This window comes from Hemiscyllium ocellatum, chromosome 11 (genome assembly GCF_020745735.1).
Source record: "Hemiscyllium ocellatum isolate sHemOce1 chromosome 11, sHemOce1.pat.X.cur, whole genome shotgun sequence".
Lineage (NCBI taxonomy): Eukaryota > Metazoa > Chordata > Chondrichthyes > Orectolobiformes > Hemiscylliidae > Hemiscyllium > Hemiscyllium ocellatum.
Window position 1 is genome coordinate 38,919,577 of NC_083411.1, and position 21,768 is coordinate 38,941,344.

Consider the following 21,768-nt stretch of genomic DNA (forward strand, 5'->3'; position numbering starts at 1 on the left):
GTTTGATAGGAACCAATCGTAACCACATGGTGATAAAACAGTAAAAAGGCAATAAAGCAGTGACATTCCTATCAGCAACTATTTTGACATGAAACACATTATTTTCTCTCTGGGCCTGATAGCAAGAGAATTCTGAAATCGTCTGTATACACAGACATGTTAATCTAGAACGCTGAATACCCAAAATGTGTAGCTGTTATGAATCCAAATACAGTGTACATTTGTCTGAATATTTAAGAATTTCCCACCTGCACTTTACCAAAACTAAACTTCTATATTTCTAATGGGTTTCCACAGAATTAAGACAATTTTTGAATCAGTTTGAACCAAAGTGAATATTGAAAGTTTCAAAATATGCCATCCTGTGTGCATCTCAAGTACAGTTTCAATAAAATTAAACTGAAATGAACTAAACAAAGCTTCCTCATCAGCATCCACACCTGTTCAAGCACTCAAACTTAACTACCAATTTTGCACTTTTTAAACATCTAAAGTTAACACCATCTAAAGCTACTTGCACTGAAAATCTAATTAAAATTCAGTGATAATTTCAAATGTGGTAATTGCTGTGCATATGATAGCTCAAATCTTCTGAAGTACTTCAGTGGAGTCCATGCTTATCCATGGCTCTTCAAAAAAAATTTCAGATATTTATACTTCACAAACCTGCCTATAGTATATACATACTTTTATATAGCATTCATCCAGGTTAAAAGCATAAATATATCAAATATGACAAGATCCTTACCCAGAAGATCTAAATTCCAAATGTCAGCAAGGATGAGAAAGAAGAAAATTTAACACTGAAGATCAAATTTAGGTTGTAGTGGGAGAAAAAGCAAAAAAAAAAAAAAAATTTCCAGGACCCAGAAGAGGCAAATTAGATGCTCATGCTTCCAAAAAGGTTTTTCATAGTCATGTGATCTTTAATCACTACAATAAGCCGAAGAAAGTATGGATCAAACATACCAATGACCTGAATTAATACAAATCTCTATGCTCATATGGGAAAACTGCCTTTTATTTCAAATGGTGAAGAACTGGTGAGGTGGTTGAAGGAAAGAGGAAAGATATTGCATAATTTTCAAATGCCATTCAAATGGACCTTGCTATCGATTTTTGATATTATACAAATGCAACAGGTGCAAATTTAATCCTCAGAAAAAACTAGACTGGAAGAAAAAGAAAGAGGTCTAAATTTTACCGTCCTCTTGTCCAAGTTTACTGCAGATAACAGTTTGGTTTCAAACAGAACAGTCACGAGCATGGAAAAGAAAACTGCATTAGAATTGAATAGAATGAAGCTAAACATCAGGCTGCTAAATCAAATTCATGTTGGGTCAAATTATAAAAATTATAAAACAATCTAAGTGAGCATTAAAATTTGGAAATTGGTAATAACAAATTTTCAATGTGCGAGCTTAATTCAAGCAATCATTTTGTATTAAAAGTGCAGTTCTGGCAATGCAAGCCTCAAGCAATAGACTAAAAGAGGACAATGTCCTGCACTATACCATAAAACATTACGAAAATATAAATTGTATCATCTTTGGACACCATGGATTAAAACTAAGCTTCGCTACAGCTCAAACTACTTTATTCTGTATCAGATGTCAAAACAAAACAATGCAAGTATTTAATTAAGTTAAGTTATCACTAAGAATCATGACATAAAACTCACTCAGGTATAGTTCAATTATCTCAGAATTGAACCAAATGAGGGAAGGATAGCCATCTGCAGCAAGGTCAGGGAATGGCTCTAAGCTAATCCTCCTCACCTACCACATCTGTCAGTCAGGCACTGAGTGCCTTTGAAATGGATGCCACTGTCTATTCACCCTGGAATATATGACTGGTATGGAGGGAGATCACACACCACCTTCCAGTTTGACTGAAGGCACTTTGCCACCAAAATCACAACACAACAGGACATTTAATAGTGCCCATACACTAAGCGCTAGTGAAACTCTCAAAAAGGATTTACTACTTGGAGGGTAACGGGGACGGGGGTGGGGGTGAGGGGGGAAAGAAGGAGAATGTTGTCAGTCTGGGTGGCACACTCTTCAGACAGTTGGTATGGACTTGTTCGGCCAAAATGGCCTTTTTCCAGATGCTAAAGGATTCCAACTGCACTTGGAAGGTACGAGAGGAAATTCTAATGTTCTAGAATTTCTGATATAGTAAAATTTAAATCAATCCAGAGGGAAAAACAACATATTTGCACATTGCATTGTTGCAGAAACATTCCATTGATATTGTAGCTGGAATTTATATTAAAGGACGGTGTGCATTTCAGGATTATTTTATGACTTTATATCACTTGTAAAATTGGAGTAAGGCAAATTATAAGTTGCAATAATCTAACCAATCTTGAGTCTTCTCGGAGACAGATGACTGGTGGCGCTTTGACTGGAGGGTCATCACGCCTCAAGTGAGAGGAGGGGTTCAGAAGGAGAGTCCTTTATCATAAAGTCAGCCAGTGCAAGAATTGAACCCATTCTGCCATCCAGCCAACTGAGCTAGCTGACCCTCAATACTGTTGAGAATTAACATTCAATGGATCAAGTCCATAATGTAAATCACACTGAATCCCCACTAGATTTCAATTCACTGCTGGGTTTGAGGTAGCTTGATTACAAGTACATAATTATGCATCAGGTTTCTCCTTTTTTCCCTTTGTGTGCTTTACTACCAAAATCCAACACTATGCACAACGTGGTTATTGTTTCATGTGTGCGCCTGGAATTAGTGATTCTCCGTGTTCAATAGATATGTAGCAAATTTACCCCCAAAACTTCCAATCCCCTACTTGGACCGTTCACATTCACTCATCCGTGAAGTTTTCCATAACAAGGGTGAAATAAGTATATGCAATCTCACCAAAATATCAACAAACAAGTTAGGATACCATATGGGAAAGGCTACTTGAGTTCACAAAATGTAAATTATGTACTTACAGTCTATTACAAATCTATTTGTGATCATGTATAAATTTAACACATTCCCCTTACAAATCTATGCCACTTCTATAGTGCAATCCTGTTATTGAATGAATATTTACCTGGTCATAGATACTATTACACACATCTAGAGGTGGTGTGACTCAAAGCAAGGTGTTCTGGCTACAGGAAAAAATACAAAGCTTTCCACTATGGAGTAAGTGCCGCAGGACAATGCAACAATAATCTCAATGCTATCTTATTATTATGGACTGCAAAATATTTGCGATACAAGTTAAGCACGCTAGTCAGAAGCGTTTGAGTTTTGCCAAACTTTGTCTTACTTTTCCTGAAGGAGGTAAATGAATTTCAGGATTTCACCCGAGTTCAAAATCTGTGCTCAGAGGATTTAGTAGCAAAGATCAAGATTGCGGTGAGTCAAAGCGAAAACTTGACTGACAGCAGTTTTGAGAACTGACATGATAATGGTTTCAATTTAAAAAAAAGGTGCTTTCAATTGTTCCAAACAATAAAGAAATAGTTCCCCACATCTGCTCAGTGAGGAGAGGGATCTCAATGAGATATCAAAAATTATAGATTCAGCTTAAACACAAGGATCGATTTCCAGTTGAAATTCAAACCTGTATTCCACAAACTGCACCAAACCAAAATTTTGGCTTAGTGTCTCACTAAGTGTTCTTATGTTTGTTTAGATGAATGCAAGTTCTACTATTTATACTGTATTGGGTCTTAATATATTACGTTAGTGAGAAAGAATTGTGTTCTATGTAAAAATAGAGATGGTGTAAAATTCTGGTCAGTAGCTCAACTAGTAGCTGGTATTAGTCCAAAATCAGATTTTCTTTTCCACTGACTTCAAAATTGACTTGTGCCTTGCATGGCATTGAAACTGTAAACATACAAAAGTATTTCATTTGTTCTCATGCTTTGGGACATCTTACTTTTGAAAAAAAAGACTATAGAAATACAAACTGTTGGAAAAGCTCCAGGTTTGGTAGCTGACGGTGGGTCACTGGACCCGAAGCAGTAACTCGGCTTTTTCTCAACAGATACTGCTAGACCTGCTGGAATACAAAACAAACTGCTGGAAAAATTCCAGGTGGTCTGGCAGCTGAAGATGTCGCTGGACCTGAAGCAGTAACTCTGCTTGCTCTCCACAGATGCTGCTAAACCTTGAGTTTTTCCAGCAGTTTGTTTTGTATTCCAGCAGGTCTAGCAGTATCTGTTGAGAAAAAGCAGAGTTACTGCTTCAAGTCCTGCGACATCTTCAGCTGCCAGACCTCCTGGAATTTTTCCAGAATTTTTGTTTTTGCTTCCAATTTCCAGCATCTGCAATTCTTTGGTTTTTTTATATAAATTGCAAGTTTGTTCTTTAAAATTGGTCCATATCACTTAAAGGATACGAGGACGTGCAGATTTTTACCTGTGCTATTGAAGGAAATGTCACAACTTAATTCTCTTATTTGCATTTTAGAACATGCCTGTCTGCACACAGGTTATTGAATTGTACCCGGTCTGTGGAAGGACAAAAAAAAATTACACTATATACACACACAAGTACTGTATGTAGCCTGAATTCTTAATATTCTAACGACTGCCAGATTGATTTTATAATGAAGGGAAGTGCATGAGAGCCAATCTGCCACTTGTTTGCCATTCGTCATAATAGAATCAGACAATGCTATCAAACAGAACTAAGGAAGAAACAGGCTAATGAAAACGTTTAGGGTGTAGGTTTGCTGAGCCGTAGGTTTGATATCCATATGTTTCATTACCTGGTTAGGTAACATCGTCAGTGGCGACCTCCAAGTGAAGCAAAGCTGTTGTCTCCTGCTTTCTATCTTTCTCCTGGATGGGCAGACGAACTTCGGAAAACAGAGCAGAACCACCTATACAATGTATTCAAGAAGAACGGAACTCAAAGTACAGTCTGCAGATTTCTCAAGAACAAACCACGACAAGCAGACCAAGCAGCCAGAAATCCTAACCATCTCATCATACAAAGAAGTTTCAGAAATGACAGCCAGACGACTAAGACCCCTCAGAATCCTAGTAACATACAAACCCACCAACAAACAAAAACTAAAAAAAAACTTAAAGACCCAGTACAACCCATGGACAAAAACCAACATCTACAAAATTCCATGCAAGGACTGCCACAAACACTATCGGACAAACAGGAAGAAAGTTAGCCACCAGGATACACGAACACCAGCTAGCCACAAAAAGACATGACCATCTCTCCCTTGTAGCCCTACACACGGATGAAAAAAACCCACCATTTTGAATGGGACAACACATCTATCCTGGGACAGGCTAAACAAAGACATGCCAGAGAATTCCTAGAGGCCTAGCACTCCAACCACAACGCCATAAACAAGCACATAGATCTAGATGCTATCAACCCCTCAGAAAACAAACAGGAAATGACATCACCACAAACCCCAGGAACCCCATCCAGGAGAAAGATATAAATAGAAAGCAGGAGACAACAGCTTCGCTTCACTTGGAGGTCACCACTGATGATGTTACCTAGCCAGGTAATAAAACGTCTGGATATCAAACCTACACCCTAAACCTCAACCTGAGCTATAAACCTTCACAAACCTTGCAATGAAAGTGTTCTTCAGCACACAAATGGTCTGAACTGGAGGAGATTTTCTCAATTTGAGTTAGCACTTTGCAGAGATACACTAAGTAGCTGTCATGGGTGGCATTTAATATTTTTCAATCTTTCTCAGCTAACGTGGGCATTAAAGGAAGGAAGCGTTTGGAAGCAATAGATACAGTACAGAATTAAGCCAAGAGTGAAGCTTCTGCCATTCAATGAGATCATGGTAGATCAGCATTAACACCATTTACCCACCTTAGTTCAATATCCTTTTAAAAGGATACCATTGTTTTCAAGTTTTGAACTGATCTAACTTAAGCAACAAAAAAAGTGTTCTGGATTCAACTAGCTTTTGTTGAAAGTACTTAAAATTATCCTTTAATTGTATGGTTACAATTTCAGGGTTACATCCATTGTTCTGAAGTCCTGTGTCAGAGGAAATAATTTCTACTTACCATATCAAATCCTTTAATCATTATTTTGAATACTTCAGTTAAATCACTACTTAATTGTCTATACTCCAGATTATGCATAAAGTCCTCATGATGTAATTCTTCAAGACAGTGATATTATTCTGGCAAGAATCTATACTGGACTCCTGACAAAACTAATATGCTTGCTGACATGAGGTATCCAAGACCCTGAATAGAGTACTCTAGATGCAGTCTCAGTCTATGACATAGTATCCACATTTTTATATTTCAGCTACAATGAAAAAGGCTAATCTATCATTGACAATAACAAAAAATTGCAAACAAAAGTCAGCACATCTGGCATCATCTTTGGAGTGGGAAACAATTAGCATGGAGTTGAACATGACACTTCTCCAGAGCACAAGTGAGACAAATGCAGAGTTTTATGTCATTGAAAGAGGGAAGGGGAGTAAGAGCAAAAACAAAAGGAAGACCTGCAATGGACAAGCAGGAGTTTAAATAACAAAGATGTCACAGAATGAAAGACAAAAAGTGAGCAGCTGACTGGCATAACTAGAACACACAAGCGACTATATCAACAACTTTTATTTATAGGAAAGGAGGCAAGCTAAATGAGAAGTTATTTGATGGAAAAAACAGTGGAGGTAGGAGAATGGTAGTACATAGGGACTGTTTGGGGTCTCTGTTCAAAAAAGGTAGTAGTAAGCGCAGAGCATCTCTATCCCCTAATTGAGCAGTCAAAGGTTCAGTCCAAACATTCTTTCGGGTGAAAAGTAGCAATTTACTTTTATTTCTTTGAATTTAATCTATCATGGGCAGCATAGGTGGCTCAGTGGTTAGTACTGCCGCCCCTCAGTGCCAGGGACCTGGCTCAATTCCAGCCTTGGGGGACCATCTGTTTGCATGTTCTCCCCACGTGTACGTGGATTTCCACCAGGTGATCCAGTTTCCTTTCACAGTCCAAAGATGTGGACATTTGGTGCATTGGTCATGTAGGCTAAGTGGATTAACTATGGTAAATGTAAGGTTACAGGGATAGGGCAGGGGGTTGGTTGTGGATGGGATGTTTGGAGTGTCAAATGCCCCCTTTCTGAACTGTAAGGATTCTATTCTATGATTTATTGTGCACAATGAATACAATATACTTTTTCTCTACACTGGAAACACCAAAACGCAGACCGGGTAACTGCTTAACAGTACATTTTCACAGTCTGCAAACACGACTCAACTTATAGTCACTTATTTTATTCAGCATCTTGTTCTCATGCTCAGTTTTGTATCCTATCTGCTGCAATGCTCTAATGAACTTCAAATAAGCTCAAGAAACACACCTCACCTTCCAATTAAGCACTTTACAACTTTCTGGATGCAGAGTTCAAGATTTTCATAGCATGAACTAATCTTGTTTTGATTTTATTTTGCCAGGTGCCACACTATCTTGTTTTCACACTTCTGTTTCCAGACAGTGCTATTTGTTATCCTGCCATTAACACTCAGTGCTGGACTAATGAAGTTTCTTTACCATAATCAGTCTTTTTCATTTACCCTCTAAGAATTTACCTACTTTCCCTCTTTCAATAGCATAAAAATCACATTTCTACCTCTCTCCAGTTCTGAAGTCACATTAGATTCACAATGTTATTACTTTCTCCACAAATTCTGCCAGAACTGCTGAGCATTCCCAACACTTCGTTTTTACTTATTTCCAAAACCTGGGGTATTTTGCTTTTATTCAAAAATTCCAATAAAATCATTTAAACGACTAAAATCTCTCTGCACCTCAACAGGCCCTAAATATCTTGGGTATTAAACATTGCTAAAAAGAAACATATTTGACATTTGTTTTGTACTCATTGGGCCTGGTATGCAAGAAGCAAAGCTTCGAAAAGGAAGAACAATTCAAAATGCACGAAAAGAGGGTGTTGACTGGTTGGACCACGGTTGACGTGGAGGTGCAGCAGGAATTTTTGAATGGTCAAATCTTTAGCTGATTAAGCCCAAACCAGGATGAGACTAGTCAGGTATTGCCATATCCTGAATTTCTCCACAGCAGTCTCCAAAACTCAGAAATGTACACAATCACAAACCACAATCAGTGAAGATTGGGGACAATATTTCATCCTCACTAACACTGGAGCCCCTCTGGGGGTGCTTACTCAGCCCCTACTGTACTAACTGTATACCCATGACTGTCACCAAATACCAGACTAATGTCATTAACAAGTTCGCTGCTGACACCACAACAGTCAGTTGAATTTCAGATGGTGACAAAACAGACTATAGATGGGAGGTGGAATACCTGGAAAAATGGTGCACTGAGAACAACCTAGCTCTCAATGCCAGCAAAACCAAGGAACTCAGACTTTCGACAGGATATTACTCTTGCCCCCCTCTACATGTTAACAGCACAGAGGTAGAGGGAGTGGAGAGTGTCAAGCTCCTAGGAGTGGTCATCCACAACAAGCTTTCTTGGACTATTCATGTAGACGCACTGGTTACAAATGCCCAATGTCTCTTTTTCCTCAGGCAGCGGAGGAAATTTGCCCTTGCCAACTTTTATAGGTATAGCATTCTGTCTGTATGTATCACTAACTGGTATGGCAACTGTACCATTCAAGATCGGAGACAGTGAGTGGTGAACTTGGCCCAAACAATCTCAGAATCCATCTACCTGGCCTTTTGTCAAGGAATGGCCGCCAGCATTCTCAAACATCCATCCCACCCTGGCAATTTTTTTTCTAAAACCTTTACCATTGTGGAGAAAGTACAGAAGCCTGAACAAACACACCAGCGGTTTTATAACAGTTTCTATCCTACTGTTAGGATACTGAAATGGACTCAAAACTCTTAACATTCACCTGTACCTGTTTTTGCTGCTGTTTACCTATTATTTACTTATCGATGCTACTTAACTATGTGCTCTGTCTGTATTGCTAGCAAGACAAACCTTTACAATGTGCCTCGGTACACATGACAAATTCAATTCAATGTGTGAACAAATTCCTCTCTTGTGTGAGAATATGTACTTTCTTGTAATGTAATCCATTTGCATAAGTAAGCTCCACCAAATTTTGAAATGGTTTCTGGTGTAAATCTTAACAGTGACAATACAATAGCTTTAAGAGGTGTTGTGTGTCTTGGTTTTTTCCAAAATAAAGATAAAGATCAAGATAGAAACGTCAAGCATTCTGTTTCAAATTAAGGTAAATAGTTTAAGAGACCTTCAGGACTTTAAAAGAAATGTTGGAACAATAAAGCAACATGAATGGGTGGAAACAGGATTTTAGTTTAGCTTTCAGTAGTTGCTGGGGATTTGAAGCTACCATACATCTTTCCCTACTACTACAAAATACTCAAGTTGTCTCTGGCAGGAGTTTCTCTTTATGTTCTTTTCTTCTGGACTAGAAAAATATTGCATGTTAAACAATCCATTTGACTTAATTTGTCTTTGCCAAGTGTGTGTTTAAGGAATATTAACATATTGAAACACTTTTCAGGAGTTTAATTTATTATTCTGTTAAGTTTTTCAAAACAGTTAAAGTTAGACCAATTCTTTTTACTTTATAGTTAAGATAAAGCAAAAGTGTCTTTCTTAAAGCCAAGTAGCAGAACCAATTGAATTACATCTGGGACACAGCATCTTACACTTTCCTTTAGATAAGAAAAACTGTTTGGGTCGATGCAACCTCCTTAATATACCTGAAGGGGATCTGGTCTGGACTGTAACAGCACAGACAAAAGTGTTGGAGTAATAGAGGTCTACAGGCTAGAAAGTGATCCTTTCACCCAGAGTTGGTGTTGGTTGAAGATAACCACCTAACTGTTTGAATCCAATTTTTCAACACTTGGCCACAGCCTTTGCATCGTGAACGTACCTCTAAATACTTAAATGTTGAGGGTTTCAGGCTGAGTTCCAGATGCCCAGCACCCTCTGGACAAAAAAAAGAATTTTCCTTGGAACTCCTCAAAGCCTCTTGCCCCTTAAATCTATACCCCCCCAGTCACTGATCCCTCCACCATGTTGGGGAGAATACACCATCAGATTGCCTAGAGTGGGGCTAGGGAGGGTAGCACTATTGCTACAGCAGACATTACCAGTTCCAGTCCCCAAACAGTTAATCACAGCCATGGGGGAGAACCTAGCAACTGCAGGGCTACCTGTCTGAAGTAACATTCCTCGCTGATTAGATCATGTCAGCCAGGATCAGACTGCCCCATTGAGAACTCATGACTAATAAAGGAACCGGTAACTGTCGAACGGTGTGAATTGCGCTATCGGAGTACATGATTGCTAAAGCATCTGTTAATGTACCTACTAGAACAGAATCCCATCGAAACCCATGATAAGTAATAATGATTGTTAATTCGCTTGCGGAAAACCATTGACTCTGTTACGGAAAACACCTAACCTGTCAGACACATGGTAATGAGATCGATACTCTGAACAATGGACTATTGATTGCAGGGTCGGAACTGCCGACCCCAGGATGGCTGTACCATTGTCCGGCACAGCGGGAGCTGGACAGGCACCTCGATGCTGCCAATAGAGGCGCAGGCCCCCTCGCTCTCAGGTGTACTGACCAATGAGGGGACGAGCGAGGGAGAACTGACCGGGAACTCCTGGCAGCGCGAAGTATAATTGAGCCAAGTCCGAAGGGGAAAACAGAACGCCTTCTCCAACGAATTGCATGCTGTAGAATTCGTTGTATAGTTTGCCAGTTTTGACTCTGTAAAATAAACGGTGCTCTGCTCCAAACTAAAGTTTGGAGTGTGGGTTCTCCTTCCAAAAGGACACGCAAAGACGGGACCCCGTGGGTCCGTCTTAACAACCACGTGGAGGGTTTCTTTCTATCTACCCTATCTATTCCCTTCAAATTACATACATCTTAATCATGATCCCCCCCCTCAGTCTCCTCTGCTTCAAAATCTATCCAATTACTCTTCACAATAAAAAAAACTCTTCAGCCCAGCAAAATCTCCTCTGTACCGTCTGCAGTGCAATCATGTCCCTCCTATGGATGTGAATTCCAGAAGCACAACAGTCTAGCGGCTGTCCAATACTTGGGTGTAATTCTGCTGTTGGACATGTTCCGAGGTTCAGCCCACTGCAAAAAGGTCAAAGTGATGTGTTGTTTGATATAGTCGGCCAGCTGCTGGCACGTACAGCCTACATACGTCATACAGCACTGAAATTCATATCCCACAACACAATTTGAAATAGATTGGGCTCTTACTGTGGCAAAAAAAAAAGTGTCAGCAGATGCCCACTCAAGTTTAAGTATTATGTTGTGAGTGATGTCACTCTAAAATAATCTGATTTTTTGGATGGTCTCGGACAGAATGCCAATCACACTAACTTAAACTATCAATGCCCTTTTGCAACTTAACGCGGTCAGCTAAACATGGATGTATAGCTTTTTATTCTTTGAAAGTCATTTTAAGCTGAGGCCTGAGTACAGATCCCTGAGGCACATCACATTCAGCAAGTGTACAAATTCAGTAGATCTGTCTTTTACTTCAATAAATTGAAGTCTATGCCAGTAGCAGAAGGAATTGGTGTCAAATCATTTTTGTCAGTTTCTTTGCAACCAGGAGTGTTCTGGAAAAATGTTGATCTAAAAAACATCTTTGAAGATCATGAGCAGAAATTGCAAAAAAGTACAGGTAATTAATATTTTTCATTTCAGTCTTCTATACTGTAAACCCAAGTGTTTTCACACAAGTGGATGCAAGTAAACACTGCTGATTACACTGCAGCCAAATCACAAATTAAGCTCACATTCCACCAAAAGAAAGCCAAATGATGTAATAATTATTCAGCATATGGAATAATTAAAAAAGACTTACCTCCCCATGCATTAGCTACTGAGGTTGATATTGCTGGTGTGCTCTGTACAGCAGGTACAAAAGCTGACTCCAGGTTGAAGATATCATTGGACAAATTAGGGGCACTGGACAAGAAACCAAAATATTCCAAATTAATGTCACAGAAAGATTTCTAAGATAACCTTTTGCCCTAGGCTTCTAAAATATTTGTAACTACCTTTCTGGTAGGAGTGTGGAACTCAACTGGAAACCCATAGTGTGCAACTTTTGTTCTCCTACTTCTTGGATAAAACAAACCTATTTGTACATTGTTGATGCATACTGGATCCACTGGAAAAGTAATAGTAAAGTATCACGCTTTGCACCACCTTCAATCACCAGTTCTAATTTCCAAAAAAGCTTAAGTACCAGATACCTAGAGCCTGTCTCCACTGAAAACATTACATTCAGTTGATAATAAGCAGAACACTATCAACATGAAAGTGCTTTTTGATTAAAAACGTGGAGCCAATTAACAGCATATCCAATTCCTTGGTTCTTCAAACCAAAAAGGGCCAATTCTGGAAAAGTATTCTAGCTGTTAAAGACAAGGAGTTAAATGTAAATAGTGCAAATCTCTCTGCTACTTCCACTGTCACCTACTGAATATCCAAAATAATCGACAATATCAGGCAAATAATTTGGATAAGTTAAATCAAATGAAAACATATTTGCAAATAATTAGATGAATCATTTACCACATTTCAGTAAATTTCTTGCAAGTTTTCTCTTGTAGCATTGCAAACAAAAAAATCTTGGAAAGAATGTGAAGGAGAACTGCATGTATAGGTGCGCCATGTGGATCTTCTACATTTATAGAAGGTGGAGAGGTACAACTGCAGTTATATGAACAAAAACAATTGGTTCAAGTGCCAGTGACTGCTGCACTGCTGTTTCAATAAATGATGATCAGGTAAATGCCTCCTTTTGTGCCTGATAACTATGATTCCAAGCCCAGCTATAGGGTGCCAGATTTAGTGGAAATTTAAAAAATTATATACCATTAATAAGTAGCTCAATGCAACTGATTATTTTTGTAAAGCTTTCAAGTTACTCATATCATCTAATTAAAAATATTCAAAATGCCAAGTATTAATTTGTACAATTGATGTTATGGTTGGAAATTTGCCTTTTATATTCCCATGAACATTAAACAAAATCAAAGATGAGCCTCTTCTTAATTTGAAACAATTTAGTTATACAGGTGTGTTTCCTTGGAAAATGAATTTCATTTTCACAATTTCTGCACTGGACAATAATTGCATTTTCAAGTTTCACAACTTTTAAACAGCACTAATCATTTACGACACCTCTCAAGACTAAAGTAACTGTAGCAATTAAAACAGAAACAGTGCATGCAAAATCAGCACATTAGTATTTCATACTTTCATCTGCCTTCAGTGCTGTTTTATTTGCAAGCTTATCTTGAGCAGAAACTCAAGACATATTTTCCAAAATTGACTTGGATATCTTGATCAAATAATTTGGTTTCAAAATAGACATCTAAAGAAATTGAGAAAATTGAAAAACAAATCAATCTATGGATATGCAAAACTGCTTCAACTAAAATAACCAAATAGACCAGGACTCTTCCTCTGCCAATATATCTGGTCACAAATGCAATCTGGGTGTAATAAACATTAAGAATTTTACAAAATTGCAGACCTGGGCAAGTGAATTTCACATGAAACTACATCATGAAGTCTCCTCGTGAACAAAAAACTCACATTAAACCTTCTGAACAAAGGAATCTCTGACTATATAAGTCATACCTCAGGCTCAGATTTCAATATCCTCCAACTATGCTTAATCAGAATTTCAACATTGATGTCTTACTTTAAGAGACATCAGAAAAATAGAAGTGATTTTTCTGGTATTTTAATTATATTTCATTTCTTTTCAATTTAATCCTGGAGACCTGTTCTGTACTACGGTAAAAATGTATTAGAAAGTACTCAAACAAATCACTTTTTAAAAAGACACTTTCCCCAACTACAGGTTCATAAAGGTGATACATCTAAAGAGCACGTTAAGGTTCAAATAAAAATATATACTGGTTTGAGTCTGATGTTTCTTTGGGCTGATTATGTTAATTTAAAATTAATGCATTTTAATGACATGGAGGAAGATTTCCACTTTTTTTCTCATCTGTAAAATAGACTGATTGTGAAATGCATTTTCACATCATAATTCAATATTGATTTTATGCTTTGCATGGGTGCAAACAGTTAACAAATATTGTCTCTTCCGGATACATCTAACCCAAACCATGACCATTAACCTCGCATACCCAAATACTTGCAGTAGATTTCAATTTGATTCATCAGCTCCATAATTAAATTTTAAAAATAATAAGCTTAATCTTTTTGTTCCTTTCCATTTAGAATCATGATATTTAACCAATATAGATTGGGATTGATAGGGATTTTTTTTTTAAATGCTACATCAAGCAAGCATGTCTTAAGAAGCCAAGACTGGTGAGATACCATTCCAGACCACACAAGCATTTGGATAATTTAATTCAAAGTTAATTCATAAGTTCCCTAATGATGCTACTTATACAATCCAATTCTCAGAAATTTGCTCCATTTTCTTTACCTTGATTTATTAAAATATCCAAACCAATTCACAAGTTACTTGGATACATTAAATCACTGAAGTTAGTTGTCAGACAGTGAATTATTAGACATAAACTACTTCAACAAATTTAATGAAAAGTTTGTACCTGTTAGTATTTGTTGCTGGTGCAGCTGAGAACAGATCAACTGTTGCAGTTGTACTGATACTTTTCCCTGATGTGGAGCTTGGGGAGACAGTTGTGGATGCTGTTGCTGACTGGGGTGGCACAGACATTTCTTTGTGTCGCTGCTCCTGTCAAGAACAGAAGAGATAGATATCAGGTTGTTCTTGCATAAAGTACAACATAAATGAAGTGAATTCAGCTGATTATTTAATGATGAACATTACCTACCTGCATCACAAATCCAGGTGGAATAGCATCGCACTTTGCCTACATTGGCAGAAATTACAAATTAGGCACAGCTAGCTAGGGGGAGTGTGTTCCAAACCATGGAGCCACAAATTCACCATATTTCAGAAGGTGTCTTTAGAACTAAGCACACTATCTTGACTGTTCCTTTTATACAACTGCCTATATGCTGATGAATTTCACTTGGACAATCGGCATCACTACCCCGTGACTTGGTTGAGGGGTAGGGTTGGGGCAAAAAGGTATGAAAGGAAGAACAGAAAATTGGTTCTAAATTGCTAGTTACTCTTCTAGGAAAGAGTGTACAAAACCTGATTAATAGCACAAAATTTCTAGGTTGTGATGCATACATTCAAACTACACACTATGACATGCTGACACAGAAAAAGGCTGTTTGGCCCAACAAGTCCACAATGATTGTGCACCTTTCACATTCCACATTCTTAGTCTTATATTAAATCAGCATAAGATCTTTTCCCCCTTCTTAGGGATTAGATTTTTTTCCCCTTAAAATGCGTTTATACAATTTACTACAATTAGTCTCCAAATTTCAAAGAAAATTTCAAATCCTCAAAACACTTTGGATGAAGACTTGTTTCTGTATACTCTGATTTCTTGGTAATTATCTTACACGGCTAACTTTAACGTTTTGCGGTCTCACAAGTGGAAGCACTGTCTACTCTACCAGGAATATTTCAAATTTTAAACATCTCTAGTTGGTCTCCCCTCAAGCTTCTCTTCAGGATAAAATTATGCATTCTTCATTCTTTCTGCTAGAAAGAATGCAAGTTCATTCTTATCATTCATCTAAACGTTTCTGTACTCTCTCCAATGCCTTTACAATCATCTGTATAATACAGAAAGTCTAAAGGTTTGCTATAAAGTTAACAACCTGATTTTCAATTCTCTCCTTCTAGAAGGCTTACTTTTGTTAAAAGCCTAAAAATAACTAACTGGTGATCGATATTTCTGTACTTGGATCCCTTTGCTCTTCTACCCCATTTAGATCCTTATTCATCAAGTAATACATAACTTATTTTCCCCTCACCAAAATTTAACATCTGTGTAAACGATTTTTGCCATTAATAAACTTAGAGGATAGGTATATTGGCAGTTTTTGCAATTTGTTGCAATGAATATTCCCTCTAATGTTTCTTGATTTTATGCAGCTTGTTGGTATTTTCAAGATAGTTGCACTGCTATGTACATGAAGATCCTAAAGGCCATCATGGTTACGTGCAGCTTACTTGCGGTGTTGCACAACTGCAGAGTGAGGGAAGAACACAGAACTTTATAGTACATGTCTTTCAGCCCTTGATGTTGCGCCAACTTGCGAAACCACTATTCCATTCTTATCCATATGCTTATCCAATGACCATTTAAATGCTTGTAAAGTTGATGAGTCTACTACTGTTTCAGGCAGGACATTCCATGCTTCTACTACTGAATAAAGAAACTACCTCATATCTGTCCTATATCTAAATCAGCCTTCAATTTAAAGCTATGCCCCCTCAGATGCCATACCCATCTGAGGAAAAAGGCTCTCATTGACTACCTTATGTATCTTAATTAAGTCACCCCTCAGCCTCCTTCTCTAATGAAGACAGCCTCAAGTCCCTCAGCCTTTCCTCCCAAAAACCAGGCAACAGCCTAGTAAAAATCTCCTCTGAACCTTTCCAAAGCTTCCAAATCCTTCCTCTAATGCGGTAACCAGACCTGCACTCAATACTCCAGGTGCAGCCACACCAGAGTTTTGTACAGCACAAAGCTAACATACATACGTACGTCTTATTAACAGCCCTATCAACCTGGGTGGCAACTTTCAGGGATCTACTTACATGGATACAGATACAGCTCATCTACACCACTAAGAATCTTACCATTTGCCAAGTACTTTGCATTCCTGTTACTCCTTCCAAATGGCACAGTCTTCCTCAGTATTGCCCAGCTTCTCCCCACTCTTCAATTTAATGTAATTCAAAAAGTTGGAAATGTGTTTTTGATTTCAAAGTCTAAATTGTTAATATAGTCAGTTGTCCAAGCATGGACACTTGTGGGACTCCATATTTTACTTTTTTTTTTATTCTGAAAAGTTGTGTTTTATCCTTACTTTCTGTTTTGCAGCCAACTAGCCATTCTAGTACATGTCTCCTGGCTCTACATGTTTTGCTAAGATAGTGTGATGAATATCAAAGGCTATTTGAAAATCCAGGTAATTTGCATGTACTTCATCACTGTTTCACTCAGTTGCCTCTTCAAAAGGGATTTTAAGAGGTTGTAAGGCAAGATATCCTTTTGGAAATTCATACTCCCATTTTTCTAATGGTCATTTAACAGGGATGCCATTATTTTACTTATGGCTTATATTAAACTGTCTGGTTTAAATTCCCTGGGCATGTTTGGCTTTCGTTGTTAAATACAGTTATACTGTTAGATAGCCACTAGTCCCCTAGCTCTACAGTTGCTGGTCAATCGTGGAATGGGCAAGCTACCGATGTGTGTGTGTTTTAATATCTTCACAAAAGAAGGGAAAAAAAACAGAAGGAAAAAAAAAATTGTTTTCTGAAACCGCGTGCATTCTGAACAAAAATTATAGATCCAATACAAGTAGCAGGAAAACTGGTAAAATCTAGTTTCAAGAGGAAGTTTACTTCATTGTGATTGGAGAGTCAAAACTATTTGACAAAACAAATTCCTCACTCATGGATAGATCCAAACATGCCATTAGGCCTGGAAACAGAACTCTAATGTTACGATTACAATGTGAAAGAAGTTTTTTTTTGTTGTATAGGCCACCATATGCAGCTAGAAAGAAATCTTCACAGAAAAGATTGATCCTTTATGTAAAAAGGACTAAACAGACTTGGAAACCGTGCGACTCAACATTAAACAAAAATTTTTAAAAAAAACTTATTCAAGCCTATCAAATGGAATTTAGACAAATATTGACAATTTTAGAATTATACATTCACATCAAGTGGCTTCAAGAAATTTTTCCAGGATCTACATTTTTTAAAATGTTTATATAAGAAAATGAGAACATATTCTCACCCCAGTCTGCAATTTGCTTTGGATTAAAATCAAAATGATTTGAGAATATAATTTTCTGACACTTCAACGTAATGCAAAAGCATCTAATTTCTTCAACAGTGAACCCATTTTGATGGCAGTTCTGATGCTTAACAATTTAGGCTGCTTTTGATCATGATAGGGTACAAAATTCAGTTAATTCTGATCTGTTCACAATGCAGATATGTATGGGTCAAATCTCAGTAAACGAGCAACTTTTTAAAACAAATTCAAGTCATCAATAAAGTCTATCCTATTAAGATGGAACATTGCAATCTGACTTCTCTCAGTCTGACCTCTGTGCAATCAGTAACATGACACCAGACCATCAAGTGAGACAGACATGAAAGCGTATTTCAAATCAAAAAAGGGGTTTGAGCAGAAACAGACTTGCCATTCCCTTTATATTTTTAATTCAGATGTCTCAATCAGTACCTCTTCCTTGTGTTTGGAAAAGATTGTTGCAGAAGCATGGATGTGAAGTTGTCTTACAAAAAGATACAGACAAAGTCAGTCGTCATTTAACACTTTCACTCAAGTGGTGTTATTGGCTCCTACAATATCATAACATTAAAGTCAGTTCTGCAATACTCAATGATATTTACCAGATATGGCTGTGCCATTTTGGTGAAATTTTTCCTTGTTCTTTAAGATGAGATTCCTCCCCATATTTCAGCTTAGATATGCTCCTTTACCTGACTCTCAGAATTGAGCCCCAGGCACTGCTGTTGAACACAACTATCCAAGATCTGCAGCAGGAAGCTTTTAAACAGTACCCATCAGGCTTATTCATCTGCCTGCTTGAGTTGGTGATAATTATAACTGAATCCAATAGTTTTAATGCCCTACTGGTCAAAAGAAGAGGAGGAAGGCAGGCTAAGGCTCCACAGCTAACGGATACTGGAGGGCTGGTGGCCAGCAAAAAACAAAAAAAAAAGTGTGGCGCCTCTCAAAAAGATGCGATTAGACAACTGCTGCGACATTAGTGATGCCCCAGGCTCTATTTTTGAGGGGCTGGGAGAGAGAGAGTGAAAACACATTTGGGAGGGTCAAAGAGGGAGCTGATCTGCAGTTACCAGGTGGATCAGAGGGGTATGTTAGGTTGTGATCGGGGTAGAAAGAGAAAAATCATTCTTTCACATTCTTAAAATTCATTTTAAGTTCATTTTTCTTATATTGGTAAACATTTCAACATGAGCATAACGTTTAAAATGTTTTCATTTCTGACAAGGAAGACCCTGCAGAAATATCAATTCTAAGGAACCCATGTTCAGTTAAAAATAATAGTATTCCTGAAAATTGCAACTTTAGATGGAGTGGCATTAAATTATTAGATTAGATTAGATTCCCTACAGTGTGGAAACAGGCCCTTTGGCCCAACCAGTCCACACTGACAAGTGAGGACTTACTGTAAATTGCTGAATACCCCCACCACCAGAGAGATGAAATTTACCATGCAGAAAAATTTTAACATCCAATTTCTCCTTGTCCAATATCCCCAACATTGAACAGATTTTAAGGTAACTCACAAAATGTCAACAGTAATAAAGACAACTTCAATTGTCCGAAATGTTTCTAAAGTTAATTCACATTTGGTTTCAAGTAAAATTACACAGCAAATTAACAATTAATTCCATTTACTCTTCCTCCTCTCTAAAACAGCATAAAAACCATTTTCTAGCTCCTTTCAATTCTGAAATAGCATCAGACTAGAATCAAAACACTTTCTATCAGAGATGCTGCCATAAGTGCTGGGCTCTGTTATTTGTAATAATTGATTTTAATTAATCCTTTCCTTCCAAAGAGAAGGATAAAAGTGGTTTGGAAAATTAAAATGCTCAAGGAGGTGCAGGGCAGTTGGAAGAACGTGAAGAGAATCTTTTGCAGAAGACTAAAGCCAACACAACATCAAGTACTCCTCTAGTCAAACAGAGCAAAGCAGACATGGGGAGAACATGCAGATTCCACATGGACAGTAGCCCAAGGCTAGAATCAAACTAATGAAAATTAATAGTCCAATTAAGTTTCCTCAAATGCATTCATTTTTATCTTTGAATATTTGTGTGAAGTTGTCACACTAAGTCTTTAATACACTAGATTAGTGTACGAATAACAGTATCCAACTTTTATACTAACATGAGTATTGCTCGTTTTGATACTAAAATTACACAGGTAGGGAACTAAAGGAGCATTTATTAAAGACAAAATGAGGTGTAAGGTGGCCTAGATCCAAGACTGAAATCTTGGGTGTAAGATTTTCAAACCAGACACTCCTTCATGGGAACTCAGGAACAGTATGCCATTTAGCCCTTTCTCATAGTTGCGCTACTATGAGAAATCTACACCATAACAGTACCTTGAAACATTTGTCTAACAAAAATTTTCAATCTCAGATGTAAAATAACTGTTGATATAGCATCAGTTTGCGGAAGAATTGCAAACTTGTACTGGTATTTATGTCCAAAAGAGGTTTCCAATTTCAGTCCTGGAAGGTTTACCTCAAACTTTAATTATTTCCCCTTGCTCAACACAAATCAGTAGAGTGAATTTTGAACTATCCTAACTACTCTCCTTAAGAATGAAAATTTTGATCAAGTCACCTTTTAACCCAAAAAGAGATTATGGCCCTTCGTACAATATCTTGTAAGTTAACTTTTGGAATTCAGATAACATTCCAGTAAGCCAGTACTACATTCCTTCCTTAGAAAAGAGACTTTTTCAAAAAATAAGTTTATATAATTGAGGCTAATCCTAATTTTATAACCTTTACAACCTAGTGTTTTTTTCTGAAAAACACATCATTTATACATTTCTTTGACGATTTGGGGTGGCATGGTGGCTCAGTAGGAAGCACTGCTGCCTCAGTGCCAGGAACCCAGGTTTGATTCTAGCTTTAACTTTGGGCTACTGTCCATGTAGAATCTGCATATTCTCCCAGTGTCTGCAGGGGTTTGCTCCGGGTGCTCTGGTTTCCTCCCACAGTCCAAAGATATGCAGGTTAAGCAGACTGGCAATGTTAAATTGCCATGTAGTATTCAGGGACGCACAGGCTACGTGGATTAGTTGCAGGAAATGCAGGGATAGATTAGGAAGGCGAGTCTGGGTGGGATGCTCCTCAGGAGGGTCAGAGTGGACTTTGTAGGCTGAATGGCCTATTTCTACACTAAGCTTTCTATGGTTTGAGGGACCTGTCCATGACATTTTAATGATTTATGTATCTAGACATCTTTTGAAATCTCCACTGTTTCTACCATATCATTTAAAAATAAATTGAATAGAATAATTTGTAAGTCCTTTGCTGACCTTGCAAATACCAACCATTTTGCCCACTCACCTAATTGACCAACATCTCTGGATGTTGTTAGCTTTGATTAATTTTACATATTCATCTACACTACCTATAATGCTCCTTATAGAGCATAAGAACTAGGAGCAGGAGTAGGCCATCTGGCACTTCAAAGCTGCTCCACCATTTAAGATTATGTCTGATTTTTTTCATGGCTTCAGCTCCACTTAGCTGCTCTCTCACCATAACCCTTAATTCTTTTACTGTTCAAAAATTCTTAGCTTTACTGTAGAAACTTCAACCATTTCACAGGGCAGGGAATTCCACAGATTCACAAACCTCTGGGTGAAGACATTCCTACTCAATTCAGTTCTAAATCTGCTCCCCCTAATTGTGAGGCTATACCTTCTGGTCCTAGTTTCACCTGCCAATGGAAACATCCTCTCTACTTCTATCTTACCTACCCCCTTCATAAATTTTAATGTTTTTATAATATCTGCCCTCATTCTTCTATTCCAATGAAGATAATCCCAGTTTACTCAGTCTCTCCTCAT

General features: G+C 37.7%; 1 protein-coding gene across 3 annotated transcripts in view; it reads right to left on the bottom strand.

Moving 5' to 3' along the window:
- si:ch211-200p22.4 (phosphatidylinositol-binding clathrin assembly protein) overlaps positions 1–21,768 on the bottom strand; it is a 162,699-nt gene that overhangs the window by 57,499 nt on the left and 83,432 nt on the right. For 2 of the 3 annotated variants that reach the window (XM_060832539.1, XM_060832541.1), the window contains exons 11-13: positions 14,842–14,880; positions 14,596–14,741; positions 11,853–11,956 (exon numbers count right to left, since the gene is read on the bottom strand). In XM_060832539.1, coding sequence (XP_060688522.1) covers positions 11,853–11,956; positions 14,596–14,741; positions 14,842–14,880 — 289 coding nt within the window. The remainder of the gene's footprint in view (positions 1–11,852; positions 11,957–14,595; positions 14,742–14,841; positions 14,881–21,768) is intronic. The other variant, XM_060832540.1, reaches the window with a different exon arrangement.